The sequence below is a fragment of the Kogia breviceps genome, chromosome 2 (assembly GCF_026419965.1).
Source record: "Kogia breviceps isolate mKogBre1 chromosome 2, mKogBre1 haplotype 1, whole genome shotgun sequence".
Classification (NCBI taxonomy): Eukaryota; Metazoa; Chordata; class Mammalia; order Artiodactyla; family Physeteridae; genus Kogia; species Kogia breviceps.
This window is the reverse complement of record NC_081311.1, coordinates 139012734-139029104: the sequence shown is the minus strand read 5'-3', so window position 1 is coordinate 139029104 and position 16371 is coordinate 139012734. Positions and strand designations below refer to the sequence as shown.

The following is a 16371-nucleotide window of genomic DNA, read 5'->3' as shown; positions in this document are numbered from 1 at the left end:
AATCTCACTTCACATATTTCTAAGAGGATCCAATGGATATGTATAGGGACTTCCCTGGTGGCTCAGTGGTTAAGAATCCACCTGCCAATGCAGGGGACATGGGTTCGAGCCCTGGTCTGGGAAGATCCCACATGTCGCGGAGCAACAAAGTCTGTGCTCCACAACTACTGAGCCTGTGATCTTGAGCTCGCGTGCCACAACTACTGAAGCCCGTGAGCCTAGAGCCCATGCTCTGCAACAAGAGAAGCCACTGCAGTGAGAAGCCCGCGCCCCGCAATGGAGAGTAGCCCCCGCTCTCCACAACTAGAGAAAGCCCGCACGCAGCAACAGACCCAACGCAGACAAAAATAAATAAAATTAAATCTTAAAAAAAAAAAATGGATGTGTATAAAGCTTTTTATATTGTCCAATACATAGTAGGCGCTCAACAAATAGCAGCTATTGTTGTTACATGGCTATTTAATTTATAATGCATAAATAACTTTTGTCCCCAATAAATTTGTAAGTTCTATTTAAAAAAAGGATCATATCTTATCATTCTTTGTTTCTTCCACAAAACTTAAAGTTTTGCACACAGCGGGTATGATTTTTTTGTGTATGTGGCTTTATTGAATCTGACATCATATTCTTTTGGTCCTTTTTAAAAAAAAATTTCATTTAAGTGATGTGTGTACATGATCACACATCAGCTAGCTTTGTGGGTTTCCCTCAAAGTCTTTGACTTCTTGAAATGTCCTCTCAATATCAATATTGTTTTCCTCTATCAAAACATCAGGGCTCTGAAACAATAATTTGGAAAGAGCAGTCAACTCAGTTGTCTGTAAACTGGATTTAAAAAAAAAGAATAATAATTCTGGCCACCTATTTGGCAACCTGTTCTGAAAACCAGGCAGCTAAAACGTTGTACAGAAAGAGTAGTAGGCTGGTTTGCTGTACCCGTCTTGTTTCAGTTCCATCAGTTGAGTTGGTGGCTATTCCACCGGTTGACATTAGGCAGGGCAGGGTCTCCAGACAGTTTGTTACCCTTGGCTGTCATGGCTGCAGTGTCAAGTTTGGAAATTAGCAAGTGACTTTAAATCTTCAAAAGGGGACTGCCCTTGTTGGTGTGGACAAGGTGTGAGAAGTGTAGTAAACCATCACCCAGCTTATAAACATCACAAGTATGTCTGTCAGTACCAAGGAAATAAAAACAAAGTACCGAAAAAGTGAAGTAAAAATTATGGGTGAATTAAGGAATGTATTTCTTTGAGTTCAGTGGAGGTAAGACTATTAAAGTGCCACGTAGTGTTACATGTTTTTAAAAAGAGCACATGTGCCTCCTCAGGTAGACCAAAAGTGTCTGGAAAGACCAGCACATGTTAGAAGATCTAGCCGGAAAGTAGGATTTGCCACGGAAATTACCTTACTCCGTTAACTGGACAATGTTCCATTGACTACGACTTGCCTTTTACTTCTAGTAAGAGAATTCATGAGAGGAAAAAGAAACTCTTATAAGGAAAGGGCATAAGAATGAAACATTAGGGGGCTTCCCTGGTGGTGCGGCGGTTAAGAATCTGCCTGCCAGTGCAGGGGACACGGGTTCGAGCTCTGGTCGGGGAAGATCCCACATGCCGCGGAGCAGCCAAGCCCGTGCGCCACAACCACTGAGCCTGCGCACCTAGACCCTACGCTCCACAACAAGAGAAGCCACCTCAGTAGGCCCATGCACCACAATGAAGAGTAGCCACCACTCGCTGAAACTAGAGAAAGCCCCGAGTGCAGCAACGAAGAGCCAGTGCAGCCAAAAATAAAATAAAATAAATAAATTTAAAAAAATTCAAAAAAGAAACATTAGTCTGACTCAATATTTTTCTCTTTTTAAAACTTTTAGATATTCCTCCTATTTCAAATTATACCAGGTTTCATTTTTCTTTCTATAGATTTAAGATAGTAAACTCCAATTAAAAGACTCATTGTTTGCCTTGATGGTTTTATGAATCTCTGATATGTAATTTTACAAAGAGAAATCTTCATTACCTGGTGAATACGTGTTTACTGTCCCACATGTGCCTAGCACTGTGCCAGAGTTTGTAAAGGATACAGAAGTGGTGCTCGCTCTCAATTCCGTGCTGTGCCCCTTCTGGAAAAACAAACTTCTTCCCTCCTCTAGGCATTATCTGTTACTCCAATATCTTATCTTAACACATTCTTAGTCCAACACTTAAACCAGGAAGCTTGGGCTATGGCTATTTATGAAGAAAGGATTACTCTGGTTTTTCTCCAGCTTGGGGCTCTATAACATTGAAAAACAAGTTTATCCCTATGTCTATTGTAATTTTTCTTGAAGAGATTGAAACTCTTTTTTTGATTTCCCTGCATTGCTTTTTCTAAAAAAATTTATTTTATTGAAATGTAGTTGATTTACAATGTTGTGTTAATTTCTACTGTACAGCAAAGTGATTCAGTTATACATATATATACATTCTTTTTCATATTCTTTTCCATTATGTTTATCACAGGATATTTCATATAGTTCCCTGTGCTATGCAGTGAGAACTTGTTTTCCATTCTCTGTATAATAGTTTGCATCTGCTAACCCCAAACTGCCAATACATTCCTCCCCCACACCCATTCCTCCTTGTATTGCTTTTGATTGTTGCAAATTTTCCTTTGTTTTTATGTGCAGTGTTTGTTGCTAAGTAGACTACTCTTCTCCAATTGTATTGTATGAGCATATGGTGTGGTGTGGATTCCACACCAGTCCAGTTAATGAATCCAGTGAATGTTGATAGCAACTTTGGAAAATAATCAAATTTTTACATTCATTTTTTTGGTGGAATTTTTTTTTTTTTTTTTCTGGTTTGAAGAGAACATAGAGCACTGGTAGTCAGTACAGCACAGATGCTGGACCAAAACTGTCAGATCCAGATCTTGCTTTGCATATGTTTGCTATTTGATCTTGGGCAAGTTACTGAATTGCTCTGTGTCTCAGTTTCTTTATTTGCAAAATATGCATAATAATGACATCTATCTTGTAGGGTTGTTATGAAGGTTAAATGACAAAGTTTACAAAAAGTTTACAAAGTACTTAGAATGGTGCATACCATTTAAGTACCACACAAATAGTTTTTTCATCTTTGCACCATCTATTTTGATTTTTGGGAAAGGCAGGGCCAGCCTGGGAAAGTAGGGTGTCCCTTTGGTTCTAATGGTTCCTTGTCAATGACAGCCTGGTTCTTAGCAATAGGTTTTTATTTCAGTGTGGACTATGATGTTTTCCTCTGGTTTTTATTAGAGGGAGACTGTTTTAAAGTTATAAAAGATTGTTTGCAAAATTACCTCTTGGTTAAAAATGGATTGGTTTAATATGGATGTTTAGAGACCATTTGCTGAAAGAAGTGTTAAATTTTGCTCTGTTTAGATTTTTTTCTTTCATAAACTATGTTTAGCTCCAAAGTATGAAATTCCCCCACTCCCACCTTCCTTGGACTTCAAATTATTAAACAATAAAGTATAGATAATATGTAGTAACCTTTGGAGGGGTTATGAGTAAAGGCTACTTATTTAAAAAAAACTCTCAGAAAATAAAGTGCATACAAACCAGTTGAAATCAGGGGCAGCTGAAATTGTTATCAAACTTGATCTAGACCTTTTCACTAGCAGTGTTCTTTTTTTAAAAAATTTATTTTTAATTTTTGCCTGTTTTGGAACTTTATTATTATTTTTGTTTGATTTCTATTTTATTATTATTATTGTTAAAAAATTTTATTTTATATTGGGGAATAGTTGATTTACAATGTGTTAGATTCAGGTGTACAGCAAAGTGATTGTGTTATATATCTACATAAATCTATTCTTTTTCAGATGCTTTTCCCATATAGGTTATTACAAAGTATCGAATAGAGTTCCCTGTGCTATACTAGCAGTTTGTTTTTAAACAACACATATTTCCTTTGTAATAGAATGATGACAATCTTCTGACACTAGTGGAGCATTTGGTTGATTACTAAGATGCCACCCAGCAAGTGATAGAGTATCCATTTGTTCTTCTGCAGAGATGTTTCCAAACAATAGTCATTTGGGAGTTATAACAGGCATGGAAGTTAATATTGAAAAGATGAACTTGACAAATGAATTACCATGGATCTGTTGATAAGTTGAGTGAATTGGGCTTGATATATTACTTTAGATGACTGAGTATTTGGGAGGTCAAATGTGAAAAATACTAACTAGAAAGGGTTACTTAATTGTAAAACTTCCCCTATCAGTTTAATTTTTATTTTTAATGTGTGATTTTTAAATAATTGACTTTGAAGTGCTTAAAAAATGACTTTTGGGTATCTATTTTGTGTTCTTTTCATGATGTGCTTAACTTCATATTTTAGCAAAAACAAAAAACAACCTCAAAATTTGACTTGTAATAAAAATTGCTTAAGAAATAAAAAAAAAAACAAAAATGTTGCTTAAGAAATAACACTAAGTATACATATATTTAAAAACAGGCAGTATATTGTTCTGAGAATTTGCTTCAGTATGCTCAGTTTCTAAGTGTATGATTTTTCCAGCAATAGGAAACTCTTTGTAAGTAGACTAACCTTTAGATTGTTATAATTTTTCAACCAGAAATTATTAGATACTAAGGGAAACAAATGTACTGAATTTACAAATGTATTATTTTGGATTACTAACAATAGACCTAATTGATAAAAGTGATTTAATATATGTTGTGTTAATAGCTAAACCTCCAAAGCCTCTAATCTCTCATGGAAATATTGCTTTGTAGAACAAAATCCAATGAGAAGTTCTGGGATTCCAGAGTGAATTTGTACATTCCTTAGGGGCATTTTTGCAAGGGAGGTTGTTGTGTTTTAAAGGTAGTTGATAAGAGACCTGCACCACCAACCCCAGACCTGCACCACCAACCACCATCATGCATTAGTCTATAGAAGGTATTTGGGTGTACGTATTCCTGTACCACTCGGTACCACCATTTAGCCAAGGAAAGTTTCTGACCATTTGCAGCATACATTATAAATCAGGATGTCACTACCAGACAATCAGATTTGAACATTCCATGAACAAAGTAGCCTATATCCCCTAGGAATAGATCACTTAACTATGTTTATGTCATGCTCTTGATATGCCTGCATTTACACAAGACAGGGTAGCACATTGTTTATTTATTTTAGGAGAAGGTAATTGATCTGTATATTTACTTAATTTCAGTTTAATTAGTCAAACATTGAAATGGGTAATTTAGTATGATTGCTTAAATACATGGGGAAAGTATAATTATTCTTCCAATCCCCCGAATTATTCCTCTACCACCATGGGTTTGTGAAAGAATAATTTTGAGTCTTCTCCACGTTGGGCTGGTGCTGGCTGCTCTCTTAAAAATAAAATTCATACTTGGCACATAATGTATGGGGAGGTTGCTGGTCGGATATTTGGGGAAACTCAGAGGATCGCTAACTGCCAAATTAGTCCCCTGGGGAGAACTAGGAAAACTGCAGGATATACTGGTTGAATTAAATGAACTTGTTTAAGTTATATTCACTTTCTGGTATCACTAGGGGATATCACTGTCACTTGGAAATGTGGCTAGTTTGATGCCAAGTTTGTGCACTCTGATTGGCTGCAGAGATTTTTGTTTATTTGTCTTTTGACCTTTTTTAGTTGGCAGAGAAGAGCCGTACCTGGCATCTTACAAATAAGTTACAAGCAAAAAGCCATAATATTGATCTTGTATCTAAGAATGAAGAACCATAAATTGCTATATATGATTTAGAAATAAAAAGGCACTTAAAAAGACTGTAGGGTGGGAAACTGAGAAAAGCACAGTCCCACAAATGAAAAGTTACTCATGATGGTATCAGAGATAACCACTCTTAACTTTCTGGCCTTTTCTGTGCTTTTTTTCTGTCATATATGATTCTGTTACAGGTAAAATTTTGCATCCTGTCTTTGTTATAATGTATAATGAAATATTACAAATATTTCTCCAAATCATTTAGAAGTTCTTCATAACTATTTTAATGAGTTCCTAATATGAGATATAGATATAAGAAAATTTATTCATTTTCATATTATTGGACATTTACGAGGTTTGCAATTTCCTTTATTATAAATTATGCTATGATGAAAACCTCTACACATAAATCTTTAATTCTCTGCTTAGTTCCTTAAGGGGAAAAAAATTACCTAGAAGTAAAAGTATTAAGTTAAAGAATAAGCACTTTTAAAAAGCAGGATACCTGTTGTCAAATTGCTTTCCAGATTGGTTACCTCCAGGTGCACTCTAGTCAGCTGTGTGTGAAAATGACTTTCCTGTGTGAAGATGACTTTCCTGCAGACCCTGAAACAGAATATAATCATAAAAATGTTTTCCTAATTGTATAAATAATTTACATTCTTTGATTACTAATTAGTAGAATAATTATTTGTTTTCATCAAAAATTTGTATTTTTTGGAAATATCTGTGTGGGTAACTTTTTAAACTGGCTTTTCTCTTGCTTGTGGGATTACAGAGTGTCACAGTGATGAGTTTCAGTGCACACCTGGGCTTTGTATCATTGCGTCCTGGCGGTGTGACGGGACCAGAGACTGCGCGAATGGCTCGGATGAAATTGGCTGCCGTAAGTGAAGAGCGGTGGGGCTAAAGCTCTGTTCTGAGTAGCAGAAGTGCTTCATGGTCATTTCAGCTGTAACAAAGAGAAAGAGTTGTGCCTTTAGTAGTAGATTGGACTGAGCTCCAATCTTTTGAGATAGAGAACAGGTTTCTGAGCTGTTTTCTGAAGCCTATAAACGATTATTTCAGATTATTCAGTCTGCAAATTTTGTGCACTAACAAGAATAAAAAAATAATGTTGTCTGTACTGCTGTGATTTGTAATTCAAGGAAGAGTCTGTTTTTATAAAAAGGATGTAGTAGAACTTGTGTGCATTACTATCAAGAGGTCACAGAAGGGACTAGTGTGGTTTATGTTTTTTAAATAATAGTTTAAAACATGATAATATTATAAACCCCCAATTTAACTCTTTAATTTAGAAGAATTATAAAATCACTTTCATATATTCTTCTTTTAGTTCTGTCAACAATATTCTGAGGTAGGTTTCAGATGAGGAAACTGAGGCATAGAGAAGCTAAATTATTTATTAAAGGCTTCCCAGTTGGTGCACTAATCCCAACCCTTATGTCCATTGCTCTCCCACCTTGCCATGGGTGATTCATCACACTACTGCAATTTCATTCCTTCTGACAGGTGAACAGGCAAGGGTTATCATCCAAAAACCAAGAAAGCAGGTGAAAATTTGTTTTGAATTGTTGGCCATCCTGTGGCACCACAGGACAACTTTGGTGTATTGTTTGGATGACTATGCATTTGAAAATGGGAGAAGTGTGGGGATTAGGTCCTATAAGGTGCTTATCAAACTTTCCTGCAGAAGTGGATCACCTGGGGAGCTTGTTAAAGTGTACGTTTTAATTCCACATGTTTGAGGTGGGACCTGAGATTCTGCATTTCTGCAAGCTCCCAGGTAAAGCTGATGCTGCTAATCTGGAAACCACACTTTGAGTAAGGGAGTAGTTCTATTTGTAGAGATATGATCAAGTGCTATCTATTTGCCTCCTCTGGGCTTACTGAGTTCATTTTAGGTTAAACACTAGGAGCAGAAAGTCAGGAACAGTGTATTCTGAGATAAAGGAATAATTGAACAGTCATACCAACAATTTATCAATGTCCCATAATGATGATGATAAAAACATACCAATGACAATCACTTGCACCTTATTTACATGGTACTTTAACATATGGTACTCTACTTATTTTTTTTTTAACATCTTTATTGGAGTATAATTGCTTTACAGTGTTGTGTTAGTTTCTGCTGTATAACAAAGTGAATCAGTTATATGTATACATATATCACCATATCCCCTCTCTCTGGCATCTCCCTCCCACCCTCTCTATCCCTCCCCTCTAGGTGGTCACAAAGCACGGAGCTGATCTCCCTGTGCTGTGCGGCTGCTTCCCACTAGCTATCTATTTTACATTTGGTAGTGTATATATGTCCATGCCACTCTCTCACTTCGTCCCAACTTACCCTTCCCCCTCCCTGTGTCCTCAAGTTCATTCTCTACGTCTCCATCTTTGTTCCTGTCCTGCCCCTAGATTCATCACAACCATTTTTTTTTTTAGATTCCATAATATGTGTTAGCATACGGTATTTGATTTTCTCTTTCTGACTTACTTCACTCTGTATGACAGACTCTAGGTCCATCCACCTCACTACAAATAACTCAATTTCATTTCATTTTATGGCTGAGTAATATTCCATTCTACTTATTTTTTATAGCACACTGTGAGAAAAATATAGTCCGCATTTTATGATGCATACATTGAGATTCAGAGAACCTGCTGAAGATTGTAAAGCAAGTAAATTGTGGAAAAAATAAATTATTTGATTTTGGGTCTTATTTTCCAAATCTCATGGATTTTACAATTTTTCATGATGCTTTACTATTAGTTATTACAAAACACTTCAAATAATTTAATGATTCTAAACTCACGGTTGATTTTATTGAAATTAAAAATTTAATATTTTTTTGGTCATAACTTTGTATGAATGTGTGTTTGGGCTGTTTGTTTTATTCTCTGTATTTTGTATTGCTTTGGATCATCATTTTGTTGTGATGCCATTGATGAGATTACATGACAGTGAACACTGGTTAAAGTCCACAGGCTCTAAGGTTTTTTATATTTGCTATCAAATATATTGAGCAGGAGTCGACATACTTCTTTTGAAACGAGCCTTGTTTGTTGGTATAATAGGGTGGATGTTTGACATAATGAGGTTTCTTCTGGTTTATTTTAGCTCACCCCACTTGCCGTTCCAACCAGTTCCTGTGTCAGAGTGAGGAGCTATGCATCCCTGTCCACTGGGTGTGTGACGAGGAAGAAGACTGTATTGATGGCTCAGATGAACGTCGGCATTGCCGTAAGTGCTTGTAGAGGAATCTTGTTTTGGCCCTTTGGACACCTTAAATTCCAACCTGTTACAAATACAAAACACAATGGAATGAATCTTTATAAATGCAGAGTTGGACCTTGAAGGACAAGGGAAACTGTGTCAGCCATCTCACTCAGGAGTTGGATGACACTGAAAGTGTGAGTGTGCTGAAGAATTCTCAATATAGCCAGTGATTTGGACATGGGATAGATTCCCAGTATTTAACTCAGGTTATGTTATGCTTAAGAAAGAAACAAAACACTTATTGGTATCTGTATGTGGACGTCTTCATTGGTCTGCTTGGCAGTTGGATGAGCCCACGTGCTCCTGCAGCACACTGTGCAGGCAAAACCTTCCACCCCTTCTGCCCCACTATTAAACTCTCTTCTTTCTGACTGAGTGGAGTGGAGGTCTGTTGGAGGCACTTCAGTGACGGCTGCTATAGCCATCGTAGGATGAGCTGGAACCAGAAAGCAAATAGTAGCAAGGAAGAGGATGTTGACAACTGCTGATTCCTGGACATTGTGAGGGTTCAGGGCAATAACCTGGAAGAAACCCTTCCATTCTGATTTCTTTGGGATGGAACTGGAAAAGAGTGTTTTATTGGGCTTAAACAGTTGGGCTTAAATAATTTTGGACAAGAGCATAATCTTGGGTGAATGTAACATGACAACATGTGAGAAAGATGTCTATCGTCTATAGCATTCCTTTCTCTTAAGGGTATTTGTATAATTTAAAATTATTCTTGTATCAATGGGGATTTTTTGGCTGCAAAGAATGAAAAACACAACTCAAAAAAGTTGAGCAAAAAGGGAATTTATTATCTCACCCAAGAAGCCTAAATGTAGCATTGTTCCAGAATTGATTGGAAGATAATGGAAAATCTCAATTCCTTGGATCAGTGACATCATGCAATTTTCGTCCACTATTCTGCCCTGCCCTGCCATCTTTTTAGCCTATTGGCTTTTCATGATTGCATGAAAGCTGCAGAAGTCCTGAATTTAACATTCCCATAATTCAAATTTCAATATCTAGAAGAGAAAACATCAACATCTTTTCCCTGTGTTTTTATAAGACAAAAAAACCCAGCAACAACAAAAAAGCCCCAAACTAAAACCTTTTAGTGAGTCTAAGTTGGACTGAGATGGAAATTGGAGAGGAGATACAAGGCTGTAATGAACCACCTCAGGCTCTTGACCTCAGTTATCCTCTGGAAAAGTGCAGCTCTGATCACTGTGTAGCATTCACCTTTCAACTTCCCCACATTCTGTTTCATTAAATGCACATCCCACAGATCATGGACATCTATCATCACTGTGTGTTGGTTTTGAGATAGCCAAGATCCCGTTGGCATTTTCACATGGACATTGTCCACAAAGATCAAAGAAGAAACAGATATTTCTGATGGCTGCGTCATGTGGGAACTTGTTTGTTAGGTGACTAGCAGTGGAGATGCTGTGGGCTTCAGTAGGTTCTGGATGTATTTATAAAAAATTAGAATTAAGTCCAGGAATTTTGAGTCCAGCAATGGGAGTATGAACTCTTTTCAGTCGAGCCACTAGAAGCCTTCTTTTGAGGAAGATAATGGAAATTCTCAATACTTATGAGTTTGACTTTGGTGTAAAGGTAAAATGTAGACTGTATAATTAAACAATCTGTTAGGGCTTGTCAGTGCTGGTCATGAGGTCTGCCAGCAACTTGGGACAGAGTGGTTCAGGGGAAACCAGCAAACTATGTAGGGCTGTGGAGGGTGGTGGTGGTGACAAGTGGCAGTCTTGAGGAGGGCACAGACAGGAGCTAGTCAAGGCCAGATAGGAGCATGGCATATCTACATCAGGTGGGTTACGTGCATCCGGATCTGAGGTGGAGTGCCAGAAATGGAGGGAGGTGGGGGACAGTACCTCAGAAGGACTGAAAGGAGGAAGGAAAAGTACCAGGCATAGTAGGGAGCAGGGAGAAATCCTTGTTTCTAGGAAATCTGTCCTGGGCTGTGATATTTCTGGCTGGCCTTACAAAGGTCCTAGAGGAAAAGGGTGACCTAGTAGGTACTCAGTGCTAGATTGTGAAGCTCTGGAGAGCAGTGACTATGCTTTATTCAGCTTGTATCCCTAAGGCTTGGTATTCTGTCTAGCAGATAGTAGGTTCTTGATAAGTGGACACTGAATGAATGAATGATGGGTTGTTTATCTTTTGGCTAGATATGCCATTTGGTTCCATTTTCCCTTGCTCCCCACACGGAGTAGGAAGAAAGCTGAGCTGTAGATTGTGATTCAGTGTGTGGTGGATGACCCCTTGATAATAATACTACATAGAGGGGATGGGAATTACCAAGGGCAACTGCTTGGGGAGACTGGAAATAACCTTACAGCAATAATTTATGAGCAATGTTCCCTACTATTTTAAATGAGTATGGATTTTATAAGGTAACTCTTGCATTTTAAATTTTACATTATTTTTTTATCGAATCATCTTTTCCCCAAATGCTTCTCTTTTATGTGGACAATTTAAAAGTCCCATCATAATTCCTGCCTCAGGGCTTCCCTGGTGGCACAGTGGTTAAGAATCTGCCTGCCGATGCAGGGGACACGGGTTCGAGCCCTGGTCCGGGAAGATCCCACATGCAACGGAGCAACTAAGCCCGTGTGCCACAACTCGTAAGCCTGCACTCTAGAGCCCACGAACCACAAACACTGAAGCCGTTGTGCAACAACTACCGAGGCCCGCGTGCATACAGCCCATGCTCCGCAGCAAGAGAAGCCACCGCAATGAGAAACCCGCGCACCGCAACGAAGAGTAGCCCCCCTCGCCGCAACTAGAGAAAGCCTGCGTGCATCAACGAAGACCCAACGCAGCCAAAGATAAATAAATAAAAATAAATTAATTAAAAAAAATTCCTGCCTCAGACTCACAGAATAGAATTCACATGATGCTTGGAATATTGATTCATTTGATTTTGTCTGTTTTATCCAGAGGCAAATTTGATAAACTACTGGTGTTCTGCTCTCACCTACCCTAATCAACTTAGGATAAAATCAAGCTAGTTTAAATATATGTCTATAAAATTGACAGGTATTCAATGTAGAAATCTTATATAGTAGAGAAAACTCTAAAGAAAAAAAAAAATCACCCATATTCCTAATACTCAGAAATAACCACTGTTTACCCTTTGGCATATTTCCTTCTTGTTTAAACAAGGATTTCAGTGAGGGGGACCTTACTGATCCTTGATTAATACCTATACCTGCAAAATTCTTATTTCATCCATCCTTTTTACTGTATAGGTTTTCAAGCTATATTGTATTCTCAACACATGTTGCTCATATAATTGTCTACACTCACAACCTTGAATGTTGATATGATTCTGGGCATTTCGATAGTATCCTAATAATAACACTTTTGCTTTCACATTATAAGATGTCTACCTTAGAGTAGCTGGGTTAATGTTACTGTCATATTTGTTAGTTGGTCTGTGTTTTTCAGTAATTACAAAGTAATATTTTTTTCCTTTCACAGCTGGGAGAACATGCTCAAGCCGTCAGTTTACGTGCGACAACGGTGAATGTATCCCAGCAGAATTCAGATGTGACCATTCCACAGACTGCTTGGATGGAACTGATGAGAAAAACTGCCGTGAGTCCCTTACAGTCTTTGCACTGTATTTGGTTTCACCTTTGTCCCTTTGGCATTTTAATCAATTTGTTGATGGACAGAAATGCCTACAATATGCCTCTTGTTATTGAAATCTCTTGGCAGATTCTTTCGTGGATTAGAGGTGATGTTCTGATAGGAGTCTATTTTTAGCAAGACATTCTGAGTCTGTCCTGCCTTAGCACATCAAGTTTTTGTATGTCTTGAAGTAAGAAACTTTTAACTTTAACGTAGAATCACAAAAAGTCAATGAGTACAAAGTCCAGTTTGGTCAATTTTAACTTTTAGTACTTTACCATGGTAAGCTTCTAGGTCAAATGTCTCAGTTTTTCTGCTCTTATGGACTCAGTGTTTTCCAGATTACCTTTGGAAACATGTTACATTTTGAAAATGGCTATCTGTGTAATGGAAGAATACTATATCAATTTGTAACTGATCACCACAAGATAAAGCATACAAATCACAGTATTCTATGTATAATGTTTAAATATGACCATAAGCAAAATAAGAAAGTGCAATCACTTCTTACAAATGAGTAAAGAGTAATCTGCCTCTCTTGAGGTTTATATAGAATTGTTAGAATACAAGAATATACTAATTATTCTGCTGTGTCCGTCCTCTGGTCCATCTAACTCTGTCTTTAGTCTCAGACATACCCATTTTCTCTCAGAAGCACTTATAGGGCTATCATTTAGGAATTTACCCAGAGCTTCTTTGAGTTTTTATATATCTTTCCCTGGCATTCTTTCTGGCATACTGCATTTCAAACTTCAAGGAGTTATTTTAATATTCTAGTATTCTAATAATTGGTGGATAGATTTTGTGTACCTTAGAAACCTTGATCATAAACTTCTTGGTTATTATGTTTCCAACTAAAGATTTAGGTTTTAGTCTATTCTCATGGGACAACTCTTTTATTGTTTGATCATTTTGATAGGATTTTAGTTCTCTGGACTGTTTGTAAATTCCTTCCTTTGGTATATTGTATGCTTAATGAAAGAGCCATCTTCTGTATATTTTGCTACACTTCCCAATATGGCGCCATACCTAGGGTGGGAGCTAACGTAAACTGGTTATGAGCAAATTGTTCCTATTTACTCTAGTGTTCAAATTGTGCTCTTAATGGAAGAAATACTCGTATGTGTGTCCAGATTCAGCCTCACTGTCATCACACAGTACATTGAAACAAAACAAAAAACTTCGCCAATGCTTTCTTCCCTTGTATGTTATTTTCCTTTGAGAGGAGCCTGTGCTATTTGTCTTTATGTTTCCATTTCCTAGCAGAATTTCTGGTATAGTTCTGTTGTAATTTCCAACATACATGTTTTCTTTTGAAAGAGATCGTGTTGCCTCTAGGTTGGGTCTTCTTTAACTTTGGAAGAGTTATGGAGAATTTAGACTTGGTACTGGCAGTTTTCGAGATGGTAGTGTGTGTCTGGAGGTCACAAATAGCAAGTCCAGAGTCAAGGACTCCCCTTTGAGTACTTTGTAAAGCAAACAATAAATTCTTTATTGTGGCAAGTGAAGAAAATATTTTTGACTAATAATAGAGACAAATCATACATTATATTTTGCAGTATTGTGTAAACTTCAAAGTGTTATGTAAATTCCAGTGGTTATTGTTATTAGGCCCCTCACTGAGGGCATTAGGGCCAGTATTATAGTACTATCTTACGAATAAGGTAACTGAACCAGCAAAGGATGGAGTGGCTTGTTCAAGGTTAAATGGTGTGTGGCAGAGCTAGAGCTCAGCTTGTCCTCTGGTCCAAGTCTGGTGATTGCTCTTCATGAAGGACTTTATTTACAGAAGTAGGAAGTCCTACCTTGTGCAAGAACAGAACCAGAGGCCTGTGCCACCAGCCAACAGTCTGCATCTTTATCCCTTATTTACAAGTGGATAAAAATGAGTGCTTTATTGCAAATGCAATGGGACTGCAGGAAATGCTATTTTAGGGAAAATAAAAGGCAGCCAAAACAGACTGTTTGGATTTATTCCATGTGAACACCCTGCAGCCAAGTCTCAAGTCACCAATACAGCTGCCTCATGACTTTGCCGACGGACCTTCTGGAAAAAAGCTGGCAGGGTACAAGCGTTCAAGCAGCTCTTATAGAAAGGAATGAAGGAAAGGAAGTGAGCTTTGTAAAATATCTGGGCAGGAATCCTTAATCAAGATTTTGTTCATTTTTTCAAGTACATACAAGTAATTGTTGAACCAGAGTTAAACCTCATTGTTTCTGGAATCATACAAGTCATGAATCCTTCAGGGTTCATGGCCCTAAAGTGAATCTCACACATGTTAAGGGGGTTTTACAATGAGGTATTTTTTCCTATTTCTCTCTACCTCATTTATTTATTGCTATGTGTTCTGTAAGGAAGAGTGTAAAAAAAAAAACAAATCAGAGGAAATTAAAAAAGAATCCTCATACTTCCTTGTTAGTGCTTTGATCTCCTGGCCACAGCCAGATTTGTACAAGAAGGAAATGAATGACCTGGATCAAAGTCTTTAAAAAGTGCCAGTACTGGGGGGAGGATTTGCCTCATTTTATTTTACGTCTTTGTTTGGAGCTCTTGTGTGAAATGGGAAAGGGGGGTGTCACTCCCAGGGCATCAATCACTATCGTATTCCATTTTTTTAAAAATTGGAGTATAGTTGCTTTACAATGGTGTGTTAGTTTCTGCTGTACAGCAAAGTAAATCAGCCATACATATATATATATATCCCCTCCCTCCTGGATTTCCTTCCCACCTAGGTCACCACGGAGCACTGAGTAGAATTCCCTGTGCTATACAGTAAGTTCTCACTAGTTATCTGTTTTATACATAGTAGTGTATATATATCAATGGCAATCTCCCAATTCAGCCCACCTTCCCTCTCCCTGCTTGGTGTCCATACGTGTGTTCTCTACATCTGTGTCTCTGTTTCTGCTTTGCAGATAATTTCATGTGTACCATTTTTCTAGATTCCACATGTACGCATTAATCAGTACTACAAAGTAGATGTGAGGACCATCTCCACTTTACAGAGATCAAGAAGTAAGGGTAGGGCTTCCCTGGTGGCGCAGTGGTTGAGAGCCCGCCTGCCGATGCAGGGGACACGGGTTCGTGCCCCGGTCCGGGAAGATACCACATGCCGCGGAGCGGCTGGGCCCGTGAGCCATGGCTGCTGAGCCTGCGCGTCCCGGAGCTATTTTAAATGTCACTTCAGATATATAGCAACTGTTTAATTAGTTGTTTTAAATTAGAATGTTCCCACATGATGGAGGATTAAGTGAGGCTTGGCCAGAAAACCTTTTTGTGAGACATGACACTTTGTTCTATTGTTTTTGCAGTCATGATGCATAGGAAAATTACTTTTGGACAAACTTACAATCAGTTTATGAATATGGCTTTAATTTGTCTATTTCTCAGAAATAAGATTGTCTATTGGAATGGGTCTTCTAGGCACTAGAAACCACTTAAATATAGTGGTGGATGTTGGAAAACTGCCAAGAAGGACTTATTTCTTTTCCCCAAATATTTGAAAGGATCAGGAAGCTTGACTCTGTAGTTCATAGAAGAGCCTGTCAGATCAGACCCCTAGGATATAGTTCTTACCCTTTCAAGCTTCTAAGATCAAGGTCTTGAGCTCCAAGACAGAGCACCTTGTGTCCATTCCGAGCACTCCTTTTACATAACAATGAATGGTGTGTAAGGGTCCACTCAGGGAAGCAGGGAGAAGGGAGGGAAAAGAATGGGTGA

The 16371-nt window shown here is 38.0% G+C and overlaps 1 protein-coding gene across 1 annotated transcript in view; it reads left to right on the top strand.

Annotated features, from left to right (window-relative positions):
• Nucleotides 1-16371, top strand: part of LRP2 (LDL receptor related protein 2) — a 196246-nt gene that overhangs the window by 29728 nt on the left and 150147 nt on the right. Inside the window, exons 2-4 of the mRNA XM_067027528.1 lie at nt 6507-6614; nt 8850-8972; nt 12498-12614. Coding sequence (XP_066883629.1) covers nt 6507-6614; nt 8850-8972; nt 12498-12614 — 348 coding nt within the window. The remainder of the gene's footprint in view (nt 1-6506; nt 6615-8849; nt 8973-12497; nt 12615-16371) is intronic.